The 27,167-nt window shown below is 35.2% G+C and overlaps 1 protein-coding gene across 1 annotated transcript in view; it reads right to left on the reverse strand.

The window, feature by feature from the left end:
* Nucleotides 1–27,167, reverse strand: part of tusc3 (tumor suppressor candidate 3) — a 97,129-nt gene that overhangs the window by 7,266 nt on the left and 62,696 nt on the right. Inside the window, exons 7-8 of the mRNA XM_016542847.1 lie at nt 11,151–11,214; nt 9,749–9,823 (exon numbers count right to left, since the gene is read on the reverse strand). Coding sequence (XP_016398333.1) covers nt 9,749–9,823; nt 11,151–11,214 — 139 coding nt within the window. The remainder of the gene's footprint in view (nt 1–9,748; nt 9,824–11,150; nt 11,215–27,167) is intronic.

The raw sequence follows: 27,167 nt of genomic DNA on the forward strand, positions 1-27,167 counted from the left end.
GCGTTCCGGGGGCTAAAATACACGTTATTGGGGTCGCTTCAACCCGAGGACATGAAAAACAACCCGCGGCAACAGTGATAAAGTAGCCCAATTTCACGGTAAAACCGCGGACTTGGCAACACTGTTACGGATAGTAATGTCTACAACGGACACGAGCGCTGTCACGGCGCGACCACAATAGCTTGAAGTTGTCTAATTTGGCACTGTCTCCCTGCTACACTAATAGTAGTGTAGAAGGCTTTCCTCTTTGTATACATATCCTAACAAGTAAAATTTTAGCTGGATTATTTGTGTCCCCTTCAAAAATTGCTCTTGAGAAATTTTATGTTTATTGTTCTGAGTTCACAGAAATTGGTGGTCTTCTTTTTAATATGTGGCTCTAGTATCGCTAGCAAAGCATCAAACTGAGCCACTGACATCCTGAAGTAAACTTTGAATTGCCTCACTGCTTGAAGACTCCATTTAGTGCTGTTTTGCTAATTTTTTCGCAACGGATTAATTAATACACATCGGATTCGGTGTGCAAGGTTTCTGTGCGTGACGAATTTTTAGGATTTCGAATACGAAAAAAGGCATACGAACATTTCGGACTCAGTGTGCAGAGACCTTTAGATGAAATTTACACCCCTGTGCACAATGCGCTAGTAAAGAAGCCTAGCATGAGAGCTATTCTGTGTACATGTCTTTATGTTATGATTTTATTAATTAAACGTGAGCACGGCATGTTTCAAAATAAAAATTCAGTTAGCAACCACCAAATAGCCTACATTTATGCCAACTTGCCAAGTCATAGTTTCGATCATTTTTATGTAAGTGAGCATAGCAAAATAAAGTAAATGGTAAAATATTATAGCCAGTATCAGTATCGTTGCATCCCTAATGAATATGCTTTATAAATGCATTCTTAGTATGTTAGGGAATATTAAGAGTTAAATTCGATCGTGAAAGAGTGGCGTGAAATAAATAATTTTGGCTCAATAATATTGGCTCCTTAAGCTGTAAACCAGGGATCCTCAAATCCACATTCCTGCAGAGTTTAGCTCTAACCCTAATCAAATCCACCTGAGCATGCTAGTCAGTGTCTTCAGGATCATTAGAAAATCACAGGTAGGTGAGTTTGATCAGGGTTGGGGCTAAACTCTGCAGCGCATTGGCCCTCCAGGGCAAGATTTGAGGAAACCTGCTGTAAACAGTAAGTTGTTGACAGAAATATGCTTAAAAGTCTATGAAGCAAACATTGTAGGACTTCTGGGGCTATCTGTTTATCTGACTAATGGTAGATAGGGGGAGTTGTTTGGAAACAATCATTATTTCTGCAATTACACACTTTAACTTGTATTCAACCCAGAATATTAGTTTAATTATAGTAGCCCTTTCAATGATTATTGAGCATACTGTGTACACTGAGCAAAACAACAAAAACAGACACTCGATTTAGTTGTTGGAGGGCAGTGGATATAATTTTTCTGCATGTAGGTCGACTTCTCTAACCCTTTTGGAAAAAGTCAATATCTATTATAGTCTCACAGTGTTGCATTATTTAAACATTTTACAGTTACAGTTTTACTATATTGTTATGACTGGTGCAAACAAACAGCAAGTATTTTTTTTTTTTTAGTTAAGGACCTGCATACAAGCTTACTGCCTTGATGTGATCAATCAACATGCTGGAATGTTTTCTGCTTACAAGTGAAAATACATAGTTCTTTAAAATTTCTCCAAAATTATCTTCAGCCTCACCATTTACCATCAGCAAATGCTTTTGTAGAGGCATAAACAGTAAGCTTATTAAAACATCTACTGTACTGCATTAAAACATATACTGTCACATAATATCTTCTGGATGACGCCTGACACAGAGTCTGTTCTGAAAGAGACCGATGATGCTGAGATGAGTTTTACTACACTGCTAATGTTGAGGCTGCACATCTCACAGAATGTTCATGAATCATGAACCAGTTAAGCAGTTAACCAGTTAGCTTTAAGCTTGAGTTGACTTCAGAAATGGTAAAATGGCAGATTCTGTATCCTACTTTATTTTCAATGAAAATGTATTGGTATAAGTATTGACTTGCAAAAACTGAAGGCTACTTAAAAAAAAAAAAAAACTGTTCAGGCAAACCCCTGTGGAAAACTTCTAGTGAACACGCAGTGTGTTCATATTTTCACATGCAAATGAGCTTTGCAGCAAACCAAATTCCAAATATATATACTTGACTACTGTACAAAGGTTTTTAAAAATTTTTTTTTTTAAAGAAATTAACACTTTTCTTCAGTAAGGACACGTTAAATTGATCAAAAGTGCCAGTAAAGACATTTATAACATTACAAAAGCTTTCCATTTCAAAGAAATGCAGCTCTTTTGAACTTTCTTTTTATCAAAGAATCCTGAAATAAATATGTATCATGATTTGCACAAACTATTAAGCAGCACAACTTTTTTTCAATGTTGAAGAAATGTTTCTTGAGCAACAAATCAGTATATTAGAATGATTTCTGAAAGATCATGTGACACTGAAGACTGGAGCAATGCTCTGTGTGTTTGATTACTAATGTCTGTGTAGTACGGCGTTGCACACAGGACAAAAACGTTCAGCTTTGACTCTTTATCGTCATTTGTGTTCAAATTTGCAAAGCGTACCAAATTGAACAAAACAATATAAATGCAAAATTTGAATTCATGAATATATAACGGTATCCACGGTATAGCAAAATCCATATCATGGAACAACATAATACCGGTAGTCACTTTCATACCGTTATAGCGCCCACCCCTAGTATATGCGTAACACACACACGCACGCACGTATCTCATCAGTCAGAACTTATTACTCTAACCCCATCACATAAATTAGTCAGTGTGCCCGTCGCATGTACCTCCAGTGGCTGACAGAGGGTCACCCAGCAGTGCCTACTGCCTACAGAGCAAACATCTGCTTCAGCTGCAGGGTCTTCCTCCTCCTCCTCTCACACCTCAAGGGAAGTGCTTCGAGATGGGCACGCAACCCTCCTCTCGTCCCCCTCTCTCTACCTATAATCTATTCATCCTTCAGTCCCTTTCTCCATAAAATGACATTTCTGAGACTGACTGATGAGATTATAATAATGTAGATTCATATATGCATAATGGTCAATTAACAGTGACAGGTGTAGGAAAAGCACAGTGCTGGGCGGATGAGGTGCCAGCGCCGGTTTAATTATCCGCTGTGCTAACGTGACCTCTGACCCCCATGCCACGGCCCTGGCGTGGCGGATGATGGCCACAGCAAATTTGGGTGGCGTAGGGGAAAATGTGAGACACAACCTCTGGAGAGAGGAAGTCAAGAAGGTGCGTGTCGCTAAACCACCCGCTAATGTGAGCTTTATGAAGGATATGAATCATTTTAAAACATCCACCTGTCTAGATTAAGTCTAAACTTATATAAAAATATTTTACTGTGAAACCCTAGATTTGCATTTCCTGGAGGAAATACCAGAGCTTACTGCAGGATTTAGCCTTTGGTTCGGTGTAAATAAAATGCCACATCAGATCTGCTTTAAGCATTGCTAATGCATGAGAATCACATAATGCGACATCTTTGCGGTATAAAGATGGCTATAGATTATTAGGGTTGCAAATTTTTGGGTTGCCAGTCAAACGGATTCACGATTCATATGTATGTTTTAAATATTACACACTAATGTAACAAACTGCAATTAGTTCGATTTATTTTAATTTGATTATGTCAACATATTTAATTATTTAAACGTTATATTTCAAGATTGACATAAGAATATATCAATTTATAATTGAAAGAAAATACCAAATCACAATCCATTATGCAATTAAATGCAATAAAAAGACTAATCATATTCAAATATTACTTCGATATTTTGAGTGTATGCTCTTTCAAAAAAGATTTTCAAAGTTATGCTCTTTCAAAAATAGCACATGTAATAAAGTTTTTTTTAATACTAAGAGCTGCGGTTCTAAAATTAAATTAAAATAAAATAATAAAAAAAAATAACTAAATTTAACAATTCGCTGGGTTTTGATATGATCCAAAAGTGTTTTTTTTTTTTTTTGCATATTCAGAATGATTTGATTCAGAACTATTTGTTTCAGTATAAGTAACTCAATCAAAACATACATATTTCAAAGTTGACGGATATGAATCAGCAGGATTTATATTAAAAATAAAAGGTCACAATTCATAAAATTCAGATAAATGCAAAAAAAAAAAAAAGACTATTCGCAATTCTGTATAAATATTAAACATCAACATATTAAATTATAAAATTACAAACTATCAAATATTAAATTAATGGTTAATATTAATTTAAATATTAATGTAATGGTTAATAAAATAAAAAAATAAATACAAATAAATAAAATCAAATGCTTGTAAATAAAAAAGACTATTGGAGTATGTTTTACAAGAAAATACTATTTCAGTCTTTCTACTTTAAAATTGTAATTACATTTTTACCTTTAATTCAATGTTACTTGCTGTTTTGTTGCAATAATTTGTGAAATTGACCAGCAATCCTACACTGTTTTTTAAGTCTACAAACTTTCAGTAAAGTACATTTGTATGGTGGCAAGCGAAAAAACCATGCGATTAGTATTGTTTCATAAGAAGAATACACATATAATTAATTATATTCACTATTTCCATAGGTTCAAATAGGTAATTCTTTTCACCAAACACAATAATTAAAAATCAGCATTACATCAATTTCCACCTCAATTAAAACTGGTTTGTGTATTTGAGTGGTATTTAGCATGAGTTAATAGCAAAAGTAGGGTTAAAAACAATGTGTGTGCACCACATTTAAATGGAGCTATATTCATGATTGCTGAAACTCCTGCCTTACAGACGATCACCCACACAAACACAAATTGCAATTACCACAATTATACACTTATGCTGACACACATATACAGTAATTACAAGCATTTGTCTCCCAGCGTATTGCATAAAGAGCTTGCGTCTTTTTCGGAGCGGTCTAAAATCAGAAACAAAAAGCACCCCCCTTATTTGTCATGGAGGTGAGTTTGAAACCAAGCCAAAAATAACTCCTCATTTACATAACTCAGCATTTACATATTACCCATAATTCATTCCATTAGCATATCAAAGCTGGGGATGACTCTTTGGAGGTGGGATGAAGGCCATCACATTAAGTGGTTTCCACAGCTAATGCAGTGATAATACATGGAAAGCTATTCGTCTATCAGAAACTGGAAGCGATGCTTGTCTTTATGGGAACCCCTGAGAAGCACTTCGAGAGGGGGAATGAGAACGAGTTGGATGTGAGAAGCTCAGAGGAAAAAAAGACAGTCATGTAACGCAAACTTGTAAGTGGGACAGAGACTCAAGCTGGAGGTGATACCAGGCCACACACACATGCTGTATGCAAGACGCACACTCATCCTCACAGTTATCAGCAGCCAAATGCATACTTTAAAGCACGACACAATAAAAAAACAAACACAATATCAATATGCAAAGGAAAAGTATGCTGCTTTTGATGATTTTATGCCTCTGAAAGCAAAGCGTACATCTAATTGGCTCTTTTTCCAACATATTGAGAATGCTCTTTCTGACCAAATCATAGAGAGAAAGTGGACTTTTATACGCTGTGCAAGTGATGCTTGCCCTTGGAAGACTCAAAGCCAAGATGCTAAGGTTGTGGGTGGATGGCAGGCCATTTACTGGGTGTTTATTGGACTGTGCACTTTTAGCCCAGTGGACTTTAAGAAAACAAACTCTCTAAAACACTGCTCACACTCTCACTAGTTTATTTGATGTCCAACACTTCAGTGTCATTTTTACCAGACCTCAAATTATATTCTGTGGTGGAAAATGATAGTAGTGGAAATTACTTCTACTAAATTATTATTTTTTTCTTCATTTTTGGAATAAATTGGCTCACTCCTTTTGTCTTGCTAATTTCACACTTTTTTGTAAGATTTTAGCATAATTTGATAAAAGTGACAAAAAAATGTGATCCTACAAAATAACACAGAACTAGCGGTCGACCGATATTGTTTTTTTGACAGCCGATGCCGATGCCGATATCTTGGAAAGCAGGGTGGCCGATGGCCGATGGCCGATATAAAGGCGATATAATTTTATTTATTTTAATTAATATTTAAGGAATCTGAAATCATTTGAAAATGGATAAAAAAATAAATGTGTAAAATAAACATACTTATACTTTAAATGACAAAGTATTTTTCACAAATAAATAAATATTTAATAAAAATATAATTAAAAAGGAAGTAAACACTGTAACCAACAGGGCACTCAGTATTCTGGGAAGTTTGTGTGCATTGGGAATCATATTTTTTTCAAATAAAGCCAAGGTAACACTCATTTTACATGCACACAGTGAAAATGACATGAATATGACATTGGGCAAAAGCATGAAGCGCAGCATAATTTGAAATCACGAGTTTAAAATTTGTCGATCGCGCGTCTCCAGTGAAGCTGAACTGTCCTCCTGTCCGCGTTCAATTCACACGGACCGACTGTCTCACAGAGTACACGCGATCATGCAGGATAAATGCACACTTCACAAGATCTCACAGCTGGATTTGACTAAGTTTGCAGGGTTTTTGAAATTAGATGTTCATTAGTCATTCAAAGATTTGTTTAAATGATATAAATGCGTATTTGCTGAAAGCTGACGGCAAACAAGAAAGTATTATAATGTTTGCCTTTTAAATGATATAAATGCGTATTTGCTGAATGCTGACTGCAAACGAGAAAGTATTATAGTGTTTACCTTTCTATTACTAATAATATAAAAGCAATCATTATGAGACTTTTTTTGTATACATATTAATTCCTTTGTTTAACAGTTCTATCTGATTATTAGACATATTTCTGTCCGTATTAGACAGAACTATTAACGACGACAGCGAACAAGGAGAATGTGAACACTGCGTGAGCAGGCGCTGCCGTCCGCCGTGCCGTCAAAAAAGTCCCACCTCGAACGCATCGGCTAAACAGAAAAACTTATCGGCCGATGCCGATATTAGAAAAATGCCAAATATCGGCTGATATATCGGCCTTGGCGATATATCGGTCGGCCACTACACACAACAAATATATTCTGGTCAGTGATATTTATCTTGATATCTTTTTGTTTTCTTTACACAACAAACGTCTCATTTCTTTTCAAGTAAGCTCTTTACTGACACTGTTGTCTCCATGGTAACCAAATACACTAAACAACTTTATTAGAAGCAAAATTGTTCAGTGTGGTCAACGTGATCTCATGAGAATTCGGATGTATTTCACGTGAAATGTGGTTCTACAACAGTGTTTCTCAACCCTGGTCCTGGGCGCCCCCCAGCACTGCACATTTTGTGTGTCTCCCTAATCAAACACACCTGATTCAACTCATTAGCTCATTAAAAGAAACTCCAGGACACTGAAATGGGTGTCAGATAAGGGAGACATACAAAATGTGCAGTGTTGGGGGGCGCTCAGGACCAGGGTTGAGAAACACTGTTCTACAAGATGTACATTTACTTATATTTTCACAGACACTGAAATGTACAATACTGGTGTATTTACAACATCTAAACGTACAATACTGACATATTGACGACACCTAAAATGTGAATTATTTATGTATGAACAACTTTCTTTAGGTTGTCATCCCAGTCGCATTATGTTTTCAATTGCATTATTATATGAAGTTTACTCATTTACTTAATATGAAATGATAACATCTGGTTCTGTTCTGTGTGATTTATTCTGCCAACTCGTTTTGAAGAATACATAATGTTAAACAAGTCTACACTTTAAACCCTTAAAATAAATAACATTTCTGCATTTGTTTAACCATTACTTATCATGTAATGTTTACTTTGTTTGCCGTGGGACACAAAAGGCGTTTTCTCCGACATGCTGTGACTGACAAAAGAACCGTAAAATAGAATACACCAAAAATACGCAACATAATTACAAAAGGATTCCATTTTATTTGTGCGCTGTAATCCAAATCTTCAGAATCCACACAACTGCGATAAACAGTCCCAAACTCAAGCCTTTATTCAGTGATCTTCATCTCTACCCTGAGCAGCGACAGTACCGCGTGCTCCTTACAAATTCAAAAGTTGCCGCTTCAAGAAACTTTACGACTGGTTTTACGGCAGGAAATTCGAACGCTCATTGGCTCTCGTCTGGATAATGTTTTCAGCCATTAACAACTCAAAATTCTGCTCTGTTCCTTATACAAAACTACTGAATTCCGCCAGAGAGGACTGTGACTGCAAAATATATTTTTAATGCTATATTGTTACTAAAATGGTAATTTCCCTGTATATTTCGGTCAAATATGTTTTATATCTTTTTATATTCGCTATAAAATGGGTAGGTTTAGGTTTGGGGGTAGGTTAAGGGGTCTAAAAATCTAAATCACTTATCGATAAAATGATAAAAATGCATTAATGCAAATATCTTGATGATATAAAAGATTTGTAAATATTTTAAATTTTTTAGCTAAATACATAATAAATGTACATTTTAAAACGTCCAAATCGTAAGTTTTTGCATCAGTCAAAACGTACACAACGTACATTTTGTCCTTGTAAATGTTACATACTAATACCTACATATAAACAATGAGAAAAGGCTGGTGTGGTGGAAATGACAATGAACTGTGGGAGATTTTTAATTTTAATAATAATTTTAATAATAATGATGATGATAATAATTTTTCACATTAAATATTTAAATGGCTTACAATTTTTTCAATAAAAATGTAATAAGATGATATTCTTATAACGTATTGTCAAAAGAAGATTTAAAGTCTGGATCTGAGAAAATTTCTCAGAAAGATCTGAGAAATTTGGTAGCAAATATAAATGATTTCCAAGGCAGCTCAAATGATCTGCATACTGTATAAACTAAATAACTAACTAAATCAAACAATCAATCAGAATATATCTATATAACAATCCTTTTGAAATCATTATTATATGCTGATTTATTGCTCAGTTCAATTATTCTCAGATCAATTATTATTGGTGCTCAGTTATTGATAATGGTTCTTATTATCCATGTGCGAAACAGTTTTTGCTGCATACTAATTTTTTTTTTTTGTGGATACCGTGATACAGATTCTTTGATGAATAGAAAGTTAGTGTAATATTGCAAAAGTTGGTAACACTTTAGAATAGGGAACACTTATTCACTATTAACTACGACTTTTCCCTCAAAAAATTCCTAATTGGGTGCTTATTAATAGTTAGTAAGGTAGTTGTTAAGTTTAGGTATTAGGTAGGATTAGGGATGTAGGATAAGGTCATGTAGAATAAGGCATTAATATGTGCTTAATTAGTACTAATAAATGGCTAATATTCTAGTAATATGCATGCTAATAAGCAACTAGTTAAGATACCCTAAAATAAAGTGTTACCCAAAAGTTAGTGAATAGTGTAATATGCGTCCTTGCTAAATACAAGTTTTATTTTTATTATTGAACTTTTATTAAATAATTTTTTACCGGTAGTGTAAGAGTGCTTGAAGTTGAATAAACAATAATTACATTTGGTATAAGTGAAGTACAAATAGATTACAGTAGTCTTTAAAACATTCTGGTACCAAGTTATGGCCATTCTTCAATTAGATATACATGTATTCTGAGCTTCATTATTAAAGGTTAAGATTTTTGTAAAAACCCTAACATACTGTAACTATGAACAATACTAATATGAAAGAAAGAAAAACAAATATGAGAAACTTACTCCTTCGTTTGCCCACGTCTCCCTTAGAAGTGGCAGCTTCATTCAGAAGGACCATTCCCATGGTGATGGCTGCATCTGAGATGGGAGTCAAGGAATGACTTCGGCCATGGATGTGGAATATCCATAATCCACAATAAACACCCAGGACCTGATACAATGTTTACAGAGTACCTGTAAAATTACTGATCGGGCTGGCAAAACATAGCTGTAGCACACCTGGAAATTTCAATTACTGTGAACACAATGGAAACAAGACACTCTTCAACTCTGAGCACACTTCACTCAGCTGGGAGGTCTCCTCTAGCCTGGGGGGAAAGCTAGGTGTCGACGAGAGGAAGACAGACAAACACGAGGTGTTCTGCTGCCAGCAGCCAGAAGCTCCCCTCTCCTCCAGCAGCCGAGCCAGACGGTAGCAGAGGGTCTCTGTCTGCCTGCTCACTCTGTACCCATCAGGCACAGTCAACAAACCCATGTATTTACAGGGGAAGTTCACACAGAGAACGAGACTCTGGAGGACATTCCCAACATGGCCAGGACAGAGAGTGTGCACAGAATTTTTTCAGAGTTTCTAAAAGGATAAACACAGAAATGTGTAAGAACATTTCATACAGGAGCACCCTGATCGATTCTGACAACCACAGAGTAGACATGGCCAAAAAAAATAAAAAATTCTGACATCTGATTTTTCGACAAAAAATATATTTAAACAAATTCAAAAGTAGGTGTCATAAGATTTTTTAAAAATGCTTTTGAAAGAAATCTCATGCTCACTAAGGCTGCATTTATTTAAAAAATAAAAGTAAAACAGTAATTTTTTTGTGAAAACAGTGATGCTTTTTTCATGATTTTTTGATGAATCTAAAGTTCAAAAGAACAGAATTTGTTTGAAATAGAAATTTTCTGTGACGTTATAAATGTCTTTACTGTCATCTTTGATTAATGTGTCCTTATGGAATAATTTTTTATTTCCCTTTAATAAATAAATAGATAAATAAAAATCTCCAAACACTTGAACACTTGAACATTGTCTTATGTCTTTGTCAGCAGTATGTATACATAATAATGGTGATGTTAATTTTTTAAAATTGTTTTCATTTTTGTTAATTAAATAAAACTTTTGTCAACTAAAATATTTTAGCAGCAACTGCGCTGACAAGATTAACATTAAAACTTTTAAAATCATATTTAATTACAGAGACAATAAACATGAGAATAAACCTTTGCCTACTGGAAAATGCTGTGGAAATGTACAGACATTTACAGTGACACATCCTAGATTTTAAAACATTACCAGAATGATAAACAGATCTGTATGAAGTCAGTGGGTTATTACGGTTCACTTCGTTAACAGAACAATGTGACAGGTCCATTGAGCAGGGAGAGACTTTATGTGAAAGGATATTCAACAGAAGAATAATGTGAGATTCAGCCACAAACTGAGCTTGACTGCTGCCGTGGATATAACTCTGAAAAAGACAGAAAAAAAATTAGATGACAAACAAGCAGACAATAGACCTTTCAAGCTCTCCTTTCACACAGCTGTATCACTGTATACTACGGCACTATGATAAGCAATGCTTTATTGTATTTATCATACTGAAATGGCATGAACACAAACCACACACACACACACACACACACACACACACTGACTTTGTATTTAACAGCAAATAAATAAATAAAATCATGATTCTTAAAAAAGAAAAAGGTCAGACAGAAAACAGCCAAAGACAAGGAAAAAATCCATAAGGTCAAAGCAGATGCATGGAAAGATGAGGGGATAATCTTGAAAGAAATCAAAAGAAAACCTGAGAGTAAGTGACAGGACCTTCAGTGGGTCAATGAAAAGAGCGCTGAGGCACTCGAACACGTCAAGTCATAATGACTCACTTGCTCTCTGGAGAAAACCCACTCTAGATCTAGTGCAAACAGGACCTTCATTCATCTGTGCTGGATAAATGTGCAGGAACAGTGCGGAGTGGATGCAGCTTCAATGAAAAGCCTTGACAACTTTCTAAAACTTCTCAGACTCCATAGTCTGACAGATGAAATCTGCCACAGAATTGCTTTAAAGAAAATCCAAAAATTGGGTGAACTAATTGCTTCATCATCATCATCACCCTCGAGTCATTCCAAACTCTATGGAATTTTCTTCGTTTCCATGAAACACAAAAGGAGTAATTTCACACAATGTCCACGCTGCTCTTTTCCATCAAAATTAAATAATGCACTGGCAGTATTATACAATAATATTATATATTTGTGTGAAGAACAAACTGAAATTTAAGTCTGAATACATCCATGTACGATGGGAAAGAAAAAAAAAAAGATCACACAGTGTGAAATAACTTGAGGGTGAAGCATTCTTTCAACTTATAAAATCTAAAGCTTCAGAAATCAAAACTTTACAAACACAATGTATTCAATCCTTCTATTAAGGTTACATATTTAAATGGAAGGTATAAAGAAGTGTTATGAAAATGATAATGTATTAGATTAACTCACAGTCGGAAAAACTAATTTCAAGGTGAGCTGAACACATTCTTTAAGAACAATGTACGCTATCTTATTCAGGGGATTTTTTATTGTCATAAAATCCTATCTAGATATAGGGACCACCTAGATACCGCCACTGAAATGTCACTGAATTTCATTACTTTGAATGAAGCCTGAAGACATTCTATGGTTTTGATAAAAATATATCTGACGGAAACATTTGATATGATGGATTTGAGAAGAAATCACTACAGAAGACAAAATATTGAATGCTTTTTTATGTTCAGTGTGACACAAAAAAAAAAAAAAAAAATGTCAATAGTCGACTTGAACGCAGCAATAAAGTATTGAGGAACTAAACACTGCCAAAAGCGGCTGTTGTTACTTGCAGCATATCATGTAGAGACAGAAAAACATAAAGATATGGGGGGATTGTGCGGAGAGAGCCATTAAGAAGAAGATATGAGCAAACAGGCCAGTGCATTTATCACTGTCATGTCACCTGTCGCCTCTGGGTTAACGCATCTGCTAACATTTAAACACAGCCATACCGCTGAATATTTTCATATGAAAGAAACCAGCATTTAGAAGCACTTTCAGCACTAACACAGAAAGACACAACTGTATTATTCTACTGGAGTACTGCATCTGTCATTGGGCATATGCAACTTAAAACATTCATTTGCTACTTTTGAAAACAGTCACAAAGTATTTTCACTTGTTTATTTGGTAACTTTTTTTGTCTAGAAGTCATTTAGAATTTTGATTTATTAATTTTCTTTTTTTTCGTTTTGATAAGGCAGTGAGAGGGGTGACAAAGCGATAAGAAAAAATGAAAACAGGAACAGGAAATAACGCAAGCTGGCCATATACAATACTAGGCCACATTTACAACTGTAAATCTACTTAATAAATAAATTACAATTCATTTAATGCTGTCTAACACTTTATAATGATCATTTTTATATGTATATTTTATATATTTAAATATATTTAAAATTTTTAATTAAACCTAATCAATTGACAGCCTTAAAGGAATAGTTCTGAACAGTAAAGAACATTTGCTGAAAATGTACTCACCCCCAGTCCATCCAAGATGTAGATGAGCTTGTTTCTTCATCAGAAAACCAATTTAGAGAAATTTAGCATTACATCACTTGTTCACCAGTGGATCCTCTTTACTGAATGGGTGCCGTCAGAATCATCAAGTAATCATCAAACAGCTGATAAAAACACCACAATAATCTACAAGACACAAACCCATCAATTAACGTCTTGTAAAGCAAAAAGATGTGCATTTGTAATAAACATATCCATCATTAAGATGTGTTTAACTTTTATCCATTGAGTTCTTTATCCATAATATTGGTTTCTCCAGTGAAAAAGTCATCTAGTCTGAATCAAGAGAAGAATACACACGGATCAAGCACTGTTTGCATGAAAACAGTCCAAAACAGTTCTAAACAAATATGGTGGATTTTGACGTGAGAAGACAACAGGGGATGGACTTTTTGACTGGTGTTATTATGGATTATGGACTCCCATTTGGTTTACAGTTAAAATGCCATAATAATGGATTTATTACAAACACAGTTTTACACTTTTCACATTAATTAATGGACTGGAGTGGTGTGGATTACTCTCATTCTGACGGCACCCATTTGGATCCACTGGTGAGTAAGCGATGTAATGCTAAATTTCTCCAAATCTGTTCTGATAAAGAAACAAACTCATCTACATCTTGGATGGCTTGAGGGCGAGTACATTTTCAGGTGAATAATTCCTTTAATTTGAATATTCCATTTGCATGTTCATTTAATGCCTGCTAACAATAAAACAATAGCTTATTTAGATCACACATAAATACATAGTTGATAGAATGACTAAAAGAGGTTTAAATACAGAAAATCAGAGGAATGAATGAAGAGCTCTAATAAACCAAATGAGAGAATCAGTAGTTGTGAGGACAAGTGTTGGTGTCATTGCGTGGGCACATTTCCTCATCACACTGTTCATTTATTCAGAGTTGACTTCTGCTCTGGGCTTTGAGGCAATGCTCTGAAGAACAGATCCATTGTACCCATAGTGCACCGGGGTCACAGATGTCTACTTTACAGTCGAGACTGACGTCACCATCCAATGAACCATCAAACATCATATTTAGTGCTTTGTGTAGGAGCACACATGACTGAATATGGTCATTACAGCCGCCTACATGAATTTGTATTCAAAAGACATTATTTTTGACTCATGCAATAAGAGAACTAGGAATGATTTTAAAAGTGAATTATTATCATTAATTATTATTATCATTATAATTTCACAAAGTATGAGGTCAGGATACATTAGCTTCTGAACGCATTAATGTTGGTGGTGTGAAGCAAATGAGAAGCAATTAAACATTTGCTGAGACTATAATATGTAATAGAATATAAAGGAAAAACCACCATGAAACTTTTTTGGGCTTTACACACACACACACATACACGCGAATATGAGACTATCTCTAAAATGAGTCATTAGGTTTAGCCTTGAATTTCAAAGACAGAAACTCAGTCAGAATGCCCGGGGACACTTCAATAATGGTTTAATGGTATACTGGATTTTCAATAATGCCACTAATTTCCTCCAGAGAACAACAGACTGTAGTGCCATCAGGAAAATGAATCAGCAGTCGTACTTTTGTGGTTAAAGACATGAAGAAGTGCCAGCACTTCATTCGGATTTATCTCCCACCGCTGAGTTCTTGAGTGGAGAGTTTCCCAGAATAGTCATCAAAAGTATAAGTGTGACTAGCTTGTAAAAGACTACTAGAGTTGATTATGATAATAATTAATGTTTTGAATTACTTTTTATTATTATTATTATTATTTTTATAAATACAGATCTAACCAGAGATTCACCCCAAAAATGTGGGTAAAAAATGCCATTATTTACTCAACTATGCCATTCTAAAGCTGTATGACTTAATTTCTTTCATTATTCCCAAATGCAATTACATGGGGACTAAGGCTTTAACTCTGGATGCAAAGGCACTATAAAATATCATAAAAGTAATAGTTTTATGAGGAACTGAAATGTAAGACATTATTCTAATTCTAATTCATACGTGAGATATTAACTGCTGCATCCAGATGACAGAACTTGCAAAGCTGATCGGCCCTATTCATGAATTAATCGTTCAGAATGGTTTTGTGAACTGGATCAATTGGTTCACTGCAAATATCTCACTTTATGAATTATTGGTTCATGAACTGGACATCACAATTTTGCTCATCCACTCTCATGTTAAGATTTTTAGTTAATATCAACTTAAATGACTGAATCTCAAAAAAGTATCCATTCATTGTACAAGCATGGAAAACAACCAGTACCATTCTTCAAACATTTTTGGAAGACTACTTTTGTGTTCCACAGAAGAAAAAAAAAACCATCATACAGGTTTGGAACGACATGCTATCGAGTACATCATGACAGAAATAGTTCACTGGGGTTACAGATGTCTACTTTACAGTCAGACTGACGTCACCATCCAATGAACCATCAAACATCATATTTAGTGCTTTGTGTAGGAGCACACATGACTGAATATGGTCATTACAGCCGCCTACATGAATTTGTATTCAAAAGACATTATTTTTGACTCATGCAAAAATTCAACTCCTACACTTTAAAAAGCGCACTGTCTGTTAAATGAATATCCTGGCTTTGGAGGTTGTTTTAAACCGTGCAAATGTGAACAATTCATTACAATTAAATGATGACACTAATTTTGAATTTAGCATCCGTTCAATTAGCGAAATAAACAAAATAAGCTAAAAAAAAATACCAGACTTGCCACTAGAGGAAGGAGGCATTTGTATATTTTCTCTCTGAGAAAGGATTAAATATATATATTTAATGGTATACTGGATTTTCAATAATGCCACTAATTTCCTCCAGAGAACAACAGACTGTAGTGCCATCAGGAAAATGAATCAGCAGTCGTACTTTTGTGGTTAAAGACATGAAGAAGTGCCAGCACTTCATTCGGATTTATCTCCCACCGCTGAGTTCTTGAGTGGAGAGTTTCCCAGAATAGTCATCAAAAGTATAAGTGTGACTAGCTTGTAAAAGACTACTAGAGTTGATTATGATAATAATTAATGTTTTGAATTACTTTTTATTATTATTATTATTATTTTTATAAATACAGATCTAACCAGAGATTCACCCCAAAAATGTGGGTAAAAAATGCCATTATTTACTCAACTATGCCATTCTAAAGCTGTATGACTTAATTTCTTTCATTATTCCCAAATGCAATTACATGGGGACTAAGGCTTTAACTCTGGATGCAAAGGCACTATAAAATATCATAAAAGTAATAGTTTTATGAGGAACTGAAATGTAAGACATTATTCTAATTCTAATTCATACGTGAGATATTAACTGCTGCATCCAGATGACAGAACTTGCAAAGCTGATCGGCCCTATTCATGAATTAATCGTTCAGAATGGTTTTGTGAACTGGATCAATTGGTTCACTGCAAATATCTCACTTTATGAATTATTGGTTCATGAACTGGACATCACAATTTTGCTCATCCACTCTCATGTTAAGATTTTTTGTTAATATCAACTTAAATGACTGAATCTCAAAAAAGTATCCATTCATTGTAGAAGCATGGAAAACAACCAGTACCATTCTTCAAACATTTTTGGAAGACTACTTTTGTGTTCCACAGAAGAAAAAAAAACCCATCATACAGGTTTGGAACGACATGCTATCGAGTACATCATGACAGAATTTAAATTTTTGGGTCAATCTCTTTATCACAGTTAAAGTTTTGCCATGTCCCACATAAAATCCACCTGTAAGATGTCAAAATATGCATAATTAGAGCTCAGAATTAAAATTCCAAAGCATCAGACTCCCAGGGGTACGTGTGGAGAAGCAGAGAAGCTAGATCAAGAACTCCAGATAAAATGCTCTGAATTCCACAAGTGGAACCAGGATGGATCATTAGTGCGCCAAACTCTTCAAGACACTCCATTACATGAATCTTCCTTTTCATGGTGGTTCAAGATTGTCCTAGCAATCACTTTAATTTGGTTGGAGTTTCATCCGAACCTTATCTTATTGAAAAGCTGTTTATATAGCTTAAATAGTATGGATGCCTTTTTAGCGTGCTCTTCTCAGTATGAAAGAACAAATTCTCGTAATCAGCGACATAATAACGTTTCCCTACGACTCATGCAACTGTTCCCAATAAACAACATTACATGTTTCATCACCGCAGTTGTTCTTTTTTTTGCCATTTTCTTTTTCATTCCCTTCATTTTCCACTCGAATGGCTTATTTTAATGCCGCTTTCAATCTGTGAAACAATGCAAAGCCCTTACTCAAAAAACCAGAGGAACATGCATAGCACATTAGGGCAATGACATAAATTCAATTTGCAACTTGCAATTGTGCTCGATAGTCGCAATGAAAAATACCGTAATACTCTCTGCGGCCCTTCCAATTGATCTGATGAATTGAGTGTTATGTGTTCCCTTTCCGTGGACAGGGAAAATAACTGCAGCAAAGTGTGAGTAGAGAGGAATAAGTTCAGTGCTCAGCACTATAATTGGACAGTGAATATGTGTGCGATTATTCAATTACGAAAACAAATGTTATTAGAAAGACCATGAACTTATCCGAAGTGAACCTCATTTTCTATAAAATCTAGCGTAAAATTTTATAAAATAATTCAAATGTTACACAGACCTCATGGAGGCTAAAGAGGAATATCACATTTGGACACATTCTGGATATATTTATACAGTGTATAATAGTGTATAAATGAGATTTGGAGACTGATGTTGGAGACAATCATGGCTGACTGGATGCTGAAAATAACAGATTTTAATATGTCCTTGGGGTGTTGAACTGCCCTTAATAACAGATATTACATGAAGCCGTTATGGATGTCTTTGTCTGAGCTTTGATGAGAAATCCATTTCCTTCCCTCCAGAGTAAAAATGTATGAGACTCCTGTTTTCAGACACTAACATTGTACACTGTGGGTTTTGGAGAAAGCCTTCCTGTTTAAACTTTTACATTTCATACTTAATTGCTGTAACTGCGGACTAGATTAGCAACCCAAATTCTCCCGCTGATGGATAATGTGTGATTTTTAACCGCAAAAAATTAATTTTCTGTTCCGGGGACGTACAGTCGCCTAATAGTTTTAATGTAGTAACCCCATCCCCCCTCCCCCTCATTGTTTTAAGGCTTCACTATTAAAAGGTCAAAAGAATGAGTCAGTGATGTAGAAAAATGAAAAGTCAACAAAGCAGCAAAAGAGGAAGAGAGGGGGAAGAGAGAGAGAGATATATAATAGGTTAAAAAAAGTGGTTTGGGTTTAGAGCACAAGTGCGATATTAATTATACATTACTGCTTAAGGAGGAAGTTCAGCAAAATTCACAAAGAACCCAATAATTTTCTGTCTATTTTTAATGATGCCAATTTGCAAAACACAAAAGAACACTTTCATGCGAGAGCGAAAAAAGTACTACCCTTATGAAGGTATTAAAAATGCATGGTTAAAATGAAAGTGAGAGATTATTAAAATAATTATCAGCAGGCCAGGGCTCTTCAACTACTTTCTTTCAGGGGTCAGATTATCAAGATGAAAACTCAAATGGGAGAAAACTTTTTCTGAGTAATTATTATACCTAAGCACTTCTGCTGTGTAAGAAAGACGTTAACTTGGGGAAAAAACAAAACAAACTTAGTCTCTTTACATTAACCTTGAAAATACCAATCCACATAAGAAATAAAAGGCCATATTCTATAGAAATAATAATAGATATAAATATACACTACTGATCAAATGTTTGGGGTGAGTAGGAATCAAAAAAAATTAATCAAAAGTGACAGTAAAGTGACATTTATAATGTTACAAAATATTTCTATCTCAAATAAAAGCTATTCTTTTTAACTTTCAATTCATAAAAATCCTGAAAAAAAGTATCACATTTTGAGAAAAATTTAAGCAGCACTCCTGTTTTCAACATTGATAATAAGAAACGCTTCTTGAAAATCCAGCTTTGCTGTAAAAATGTAATTTAATATTAATATTTTACTGTATATTGATCAAATAAATGCAGTCTTTCAAAATCTCACAGACCTCAAATACAGAACTGTCATTTTACACTTACAAAGAGGTGAGAAAAACAAAATTTTTGTAATTTCTTCTTTGAACTAAAATTTAAAAGTTTTTGCATAAATAAATTGAATTGGATGAAACAAGATTGAATGTAATGCTTCTGGTTCATGCCTAGAACACTACAGCTGAACTGAGGGCAGAAAAAGCTTAAACACACTCGGAATATGTACCACAATCCATCACTCAAGATTTGTGTAAGTGCACCCTGGTGCATCAAGCAGTGCAGCGATTATCAAAATCAATCGGACGGCTGTATAAAAATGATTGACGGGTCGTGCTTAGCCCTGGGCAGCCAGCTAAAGAACCCTTACATAGGCAGTTGAGTCCTTGCTTTCCGTGTGTGTGTGTTTTGTTTGCTAAATAGCCTCTGAAAAGGTGAAGGTATTTTTTTTTTAGACATTTCATGCATCATCAGTTCTGTAGCATTGCTTAAATCATGCCAACAACCGAAGCATTCGCTCAAGTGCAGCGGCCACTTTCTTCCCTTAGCATTTCATCATAAAAGCACATTAAAAAGAACACTTTCTAAGAAAATCCAGTCACTCAGGTCTGAATGTGCAGTAGGTAGCTGGGAGCATCTATCAGACTTTTGAGGAACTTTGCGGTTTCTGCAGGCAGATTGAATTTTTAGTCAGTGTGGGAGCAACCTTTCATTACCCCTACATTGTCATCAAGCATTACGTCTCCACTCACTCAAGTGTTGGCGATGCGCTGGCCCTGCAGTGGCTCAGTGTTGGCATCACCACGACTTTAGTCCCCCTGAGGCCTGTCACTCCTTCCAATTATTTTAGTCTGGTTTTAAGACACGTTTGTTTTAAACGAGTGTGGTGTATAATGTTGACGGTGGATTTAATGTGTTGACTTAGATCTTATAATCGGCATATAAGTGCAAAACATTTTACTCTAGGACATTTTCCAAATTAAGAGTACAAGGTGTCCTGTACATATGTCGTGTAGATTGCGTTCCAGATGGTGCTGTGCAAACAGCAGACATCTCTCCCATGAAATGAGCTCTCTTTTTGGGGTGGAGTGGTTTTCATTCAGATCAATTTGTCTGGAGCGCAAGATCATTAGCGGGCTGCTCTGAGAGCCACTTGGATAAAGGGTGGCTGAAAGCCAGAGAACCAGCCGCACACTATGAAGGGAACAGAATCAGTCCTTCTAGGGTTGTAAATATTTGCTCTGAAAAATCATTCTAATTGATTACACTTCATTCTTACAGAACTTCGAAAAGTAAATTCTGTAATCATTTACTCGCCCTCATGTCATTCAAAACCTGTTTTGAACTTTTTTCTATGGAACACAAGTACATTTTAAAGAAATGGATCGGTCTAGAATGAACGAATCATTCAAACCTGGATCAAAAGATTAATTGACAACATCCAAATAATCATTCATGTGCCAATGCACCAACAAGAGCAAGGACGGAAATCAAGATATCAGAGTAACGACCAAATTTTGGTCTGTTCCTCTCATTATCATGCGATTTGGCACATTAATTATATAGAAAAATGATATTTAGTTTTTTATTCATATACATATATATATACATATTTTTTTGTTGTTGTTCAGGATTCTTTGATTAATAGAAGGTTCGAAAGAACAGCATTTAGCTGAAATAGAAATCTTCTGTAACATTAAAAATGGCTTTACTGTCACTTGACCAATTTAATGCATCTTTGCTGAATAAAAGTATTAATTTCTTTAATTAATTTTCAATAAATAAATAAGAAAAGTATCCTTTTTTAAACATTGTTCATAAAAATAATAATAATAATAAATGTTTCTTTATAAAGTGCATTAATTGGGATGATAGTTTTAACACTATCATCCCAAACCTCCTCCTGCCCAAACTATCTCAGCTCTCCGTGCCCACCTCCGTCTGTCAGTGGATCAACAGCTTCCTGACAGACAGGCAGCAGCTAGTGAGGCTGGGAAAATACACATCCAGCACCCGTATAACCAGCACTGGAGCTCCTCAGGGTTGTGTTCTCTAACCACTGCTCTTCTCCCAGTACACCAACGACTGCACCTCTAAAGACCCCTCTGTCAAGCTCCTGAAGTTTGCAGACGACACCACACTCATCGGCCTCATTCAGGACGGTGACGAGTCTGCTTACAGACAGGAGGTCGAGCAGCTGGCTGTCTGGTGCAGTCTCCTGGCAATAAAGCTCATTCTGATTCTGATTCTGATTCTGATTAATTTAAATAGAACATTTATTTTGAATTGTCAAAATATTTTACAATATTACTGTTTTTACTGTATTTTGGATCAAATAAATGACGTTTTGGTGAGCAGAAGAGACTTCTTTTAAAAACATAAAAAAATCTTACCAATCTAAAACATTTGAATGGTAGTATATATATTTACTTATGTTATGTTTATTCAGTAAATTATTTGAGTAAACTTTCAGAAAGGAACTGAAATTAGATTTTATTGAACTATAGGTATGATTCATAAATATTCTCAAAAATGCTTAATATAAAAACAAAGTCATAATAAATTGAGGATCTTGATTTGGATTAAAAATGAGGATGAATGTAAAATGAAAAATGCAAAAATAATTCAAAACAGTATTATTTTAGCACTAATTATATTCATTTACATTGTTTAATTTTCATTGCCAGATTAATGCACTGCGATTCATATCAGAATTCATTTTTTTTAAACTTCAGATGCCCTGCATCTCCCATTTTAAACACAAAAACATGTTCTGTGTGAACTTAGTCCTTATTCTGCCCTTCAAACACGAGAACATTCCCCTGACACATGCTGATGCTTACATAATCAACACATAATAAGGATATTCAAAACACTTGTAAACACACTCATCCGGTCTTTCTCTACCGTTTTCGGGTCCAGTTGGTTGTGACAGTGCACACAGCCTTTCAGAGTGTGTAAAATAAAGCTGCCAGCATAAGTTAGAGAAAGAGTTTTTAAGCATGTCAAAAGAATTCTCAAGCTTATGGACAGGGGGATACCGAAAACTCCAGCAGCCAATGGCAACCCTTCAGCACAACCGTGTGGTGCCTAACAAGCTCAGGAAAGAGCTGCTCTGCACGGAGGAAGACAGGATGAGAGGGTCCTGATTTCATCATATAGGACAAGCCATTAGACGCTCAGAGCAACTGAGGCATCTGGGTTAGACAGCAACAAATCAGTCATTCCCTGCATACTAATGCTACAAGCATGATTACTTCACTGCTTCATAATCATTGACTATAAAAGTAAGCTAATTATTACAGTTAATAAACAATTTGCAATATTGTAACTATCACTTAATTGACACTTAGGCCCAATCCCAATTCTACCCCTTAGCCCTTCTCCTTTCCCCTACGAGGTTTGGCTGGTTAGCATGATACAGTGCCCCTGGTGGTACATACTGTAACTACACCTTATGGGGGGCACAACGCATCTTTCTCCATTAATACATAGCTATGCATTCCTCATTTTTTAACCATGAATCACAAATCTGGTTATATTATAGTCACTTTTCTTTGGGAGTGAAATAGAATTGACTGGGCCATTAGAGTTTGAAACACCTGACAAGAAAAGAGGGTAATTTAAAAGAATGACTTAAATAAATATTTCGGGTTCAATACAAGTTAAGCTGAAACTGACAGAAAAAATGACAGCATTTCAACTTGTCCCTCAAAAAAAAAAAAAAATGCAGTTCTTGTAAAGTCATTTTAGGGTTTTATTCGTACATTGTCATGGCAACTAAGTTGTAAAAATTTAATTAATTGTAAAGTTGTACAATTTGGACATTTATGGACTGGCCTCATTTACTTCAATTGTAAGTGCCTCACTTGAATTCAGATTTTAACTTTTTTGAAGTAAAGAATGGACAAGTCAAAATTTATATTTGTATTAGACAACATTACATGCAATGCTGTTGATTGAGCTTAAAGGTATAGTCACCCAAAAATTACAATTCTGTGTACTCTCAAGTTGTTCCAAACCTGTATGCGTTTCTTTCTTTTGCTGAACACAAAAGAAGACATTTTGAAGAATGTGGGTAACCAATCAGTTTTTGGTCCCCACTGACTTCCATAGTATAATTTTTACACTATGTAAGTCAATAGGGACCAGCAACTGTTTGGTTACCCTCGTTCTTCAAAATAGCTTCTGTTGTGTTCAACAACTTGAGGGTGAGACATAATTTTCATTTTTGGGTGAACTATGCCTTTCACTATTACTGAACCCAGAATATTAATTTAAATACTTCCTTACTATTTGCATTTAGTACCACAAACCCAACATACATGTTTTACACATCATTACAATGCCTCAAATTAACAGCTATAAATAGACCACCTATCGTCCACACCGTGCTTCTGGTTTCTGGGTAGAAACAGACCACACCACACATCATGGTTTTGTTGGAAACTGACCAGCTGCAAGAGGTCACAGTAGCAGACAGTCTGGAGTCTTCCGGACTGGATCTGACTGACAGCTCGAGCTGATACCAATGGAGAATCAACAATGAGACGCGAAAAAAGAAACAACACTGGCTTCCAAAAACCGAGGCTGCTTATTTAAAAAAAAAAAAAAAGAACCTTTACTACAAGTGTTTTGTGGTTATTTATGTGCACCATTCATTAGTTGTCTTAAATAAAATGGGAAAAGTTAACCATAAAAACTTCTTCAGCCAGAAGGTCCTGCTGGCAAAATGGAAGATTGGCATCAACGTGATTAATTCACAGTTAATCACCGTTCCTTCTCGTGTTTGTTATTTTCCTTTTGGCTTTCTTTATTCTTCTTCTCTGCAGGTCTCTTGTTTCAGCCGTAATTAAAGCTCCCATTTGCTATACAGATTCATTTTTATTGCTACAATCCCTCTGCATCAGCAAGTACAGGGTAAAAAAACAGTCGCCAGGATGAGATCTTGAAAAATCTCTGCCTCAAGTGCAACATTTATTTAATGCTTCAGTTCACAGTTCAATCCGGTTAATAAAGACTCCCCAGCATAGTTGCATCCATGCTAAAAGCCAAAATATTTGCGGAGATGTAATAAAAGTGACAACATGCTGGAAGGGAAGGGCAGATGATTTACCTCTTGGTGGTGGTAGATACAGAGAAGCTGCAAGAGTTCATTAAGGAATTGTGGGAAATGAAATGAAAATGGTGAACTGAAGCAATGCTAATGTGGACAGAGGAACTGGCATCTTCAGGTGACTTTGAAAGAGGACACCCAATATACGTGATCAAGTCCTCAGAGAAAGTTTGAGGACAAACTTTTTAAGTTAATTAATAGCACAAAAAGAAGAGTTCAGGCCAAACAACCGAGGCTGCTTATTTAAAAAAAAAAAAAGAACCTTTACTACAAGTGTTTTGTGGTTATTTATGTGCACCATTCATTAGTTGTCTTAAATAAAATGGGAAAAGTTAACCATAAAAACTTCTTCAGCCAGAAGGTCCTGCTGGCAAAATGGAAGATTGGCATCAACGTGATTAATTCACAGTTAATCACCTTTCCTTCTCCTGTTTGTTATTTTCCTTTTGGCTTTCTTTATTATTCTTCTCTGCAGGTCTCTTGTTTCAGCCGTAATTAAGGCTCCCATTTGCTATACAGATTCATTTTTATTGCTACAATCCCTCTGCATCAGCAAGTACAGGGTAAAAAAAAAAGTCGCCAGGATGAGATCTTGAAAAATCTCTGCCTCAAGTGCAACATTTATTTAATGCTTCAGTTCACAGTTCAATTCGGTTAATAAAGACTCCCCAGTAAAGTTGCATCCAAGCTAAAAGCCAACATATTTGCGGAGATGTAATAAAAGGTGACAACATGCTGGAAGGGAAGGGCAGATGATTTACCTCTTACTGGTGGTAGATACAGAGAAGCTGCAAGAGTTCATTAAGGAATTGTGGGAAATGAAATGAAAATGGTGAACTGAAGCAAGGCTAATGCAGGCAGAGGAACCGGCATCTTCAGGTGACTTTGACAGGGAACATCCAATATATGTGATCAAGTCCTCAAAGAAAGTTTGAGGACAAACTTTTTAAGTTAATAGCATAAAAAGAAGAGTTCAGGCCAAACACAAGAGCATTAGCCTTTTTCCTCTCCAGTAATTTGATTGGTCAAGCAGTTTATATCACTCAACCTGTCTGTGTTAACACTCCAAACCAGTGTTTGTGAGCAGTGAGGAGTGACTTTCTAATTTACAATGGGGAAACAATGTTTTTAAAGTGACAAGTCTCACTAATGATTCACTTAATAATAATTGTGATTCATTTAAATGGGAATAATGCAGCTATTTGGAGTAATACATTTTATTGTAAGCATATTTGTTGACTGCTAACATGTAAAGCATCTCATAACAAATAACTCAGAATGCCTTTTACCTGGAGTGTTTTTTTTTTTTTTTTAATGTCCATGCAGTCAAAAAAGTGGAAGAAATAAATGCCTTTTATAGCAAGGTATAAAATCCAAGAAAATGTTGAGAATTGTTCAGCTCTTTTGGTCTAAAGCGTTTATCCTGAGTATCAACACAGAAAGGTGTTTGTGCATGTGTGTGTGGGAACTGTCCTAAGGTGCGAAACCACAAGTAGATGCATAGCTTCACTTCACATTGCCTCGCCATTTCGTCAGTAAGCAGTCAGATGCTTTCATTATCAAAACAACCTTCTACTCTCTAAATGGGTTTTGCTCTGGGCTGCAGGATGAAGCTGAAAATGTGGAAATGGCACCTTCAGAGTCTGACAAGAGAAATATAATTTCATGCAAATGTAGCGTTTAGTTTAGAAAATCAGGGTAATGTTTTTCCCCTCCAACCACTGTCCCTCGCACAACCTCTTTCCACTTTTTTTAATTTCACACTTCAATGCACAGCCATAAACGATGACCAAAAATCTATCTCAGCAACATGCTATAGTTTTGTGTACGGCTGAGGCCTTTTAAGAAAAAAATCATATTTTTCTCAGTGATAACAACTATGTCGCATAAAATATGAGGAGACACGAAACAAGAGCAATATCATATAAATTCCTTTTGACATAGGCCACTGAACTCCAATGACCCTGAACAAATTTTTTTTTATAAAAGCAATCTATTCAATATGTGCTAAATTACACAATCAAATATAACAAAACTTGTTTATAGACATACACTAGTGGTCAAAAGTTTGAAATAATTAAGTTTTTTTATGTTTTTGAAAGAAGCATCCTATGACCACCAAGCCTACATTTTTTGATTGAAAATTTAATTTATTTCTGTGATAAAGCTGAATTTTCAGTAGCCATTAATCCTTTAGAAATCATTCTAATATTCTGATTTGGTGCTCAATATTATCAATTACTATTGTTGCTCAATTGTTGATAATGGTTCTTACGATCATCAATGTTTGTGTGCTTAATATTTTTGTGGAAACAGGATACATTAATGAATTAACTTTTGTAACATAAATGTCTTTACGGTCACTTTTGATCAATTTAACGCATTCTTAGTGAATAAAAGCATTAATTTTTGTATTTTACTTTTAATTACTATTTTTTTTTTTTACTTACCTCAAACTTTTGAATAGTAGTCGATCACGGTTTCACAAAAATGTTAAGCAAAAATAGTTTTCAACACTGATAATAACAATAAATGTTTCTTGTGCAGCAACTCAGCATATTAGAATGATTTCTGAAGGATCATGTGACACTAAAGACGGGAATAATGATGACAAATTCAGGTTTGCATCACAGGAATAAATTGCATTTTAAAATATATTAAAACAGAAA

The sequence above is a fragment of the Sinocyclocheilus rhinocerous genome, unplaced genomic scaffold, assembly GCF_001515625.1.
Source record: "Sinocyclocheilus rhinocerous isolate Xijiao unplaced genomic scaffold, SAMN03320098_v1.1 scaffold3902, whole genome shotgun sequence".
In the NCBI taxonomy this organism is placed as follows: domain Eukaryota; kingdom Metazoa; phylum Chordata; class Actinopteri; order Cypriniformes; family Cyprinidae; genus Sinocyclocheilus; species Sinocyclocheilus rhinocerous.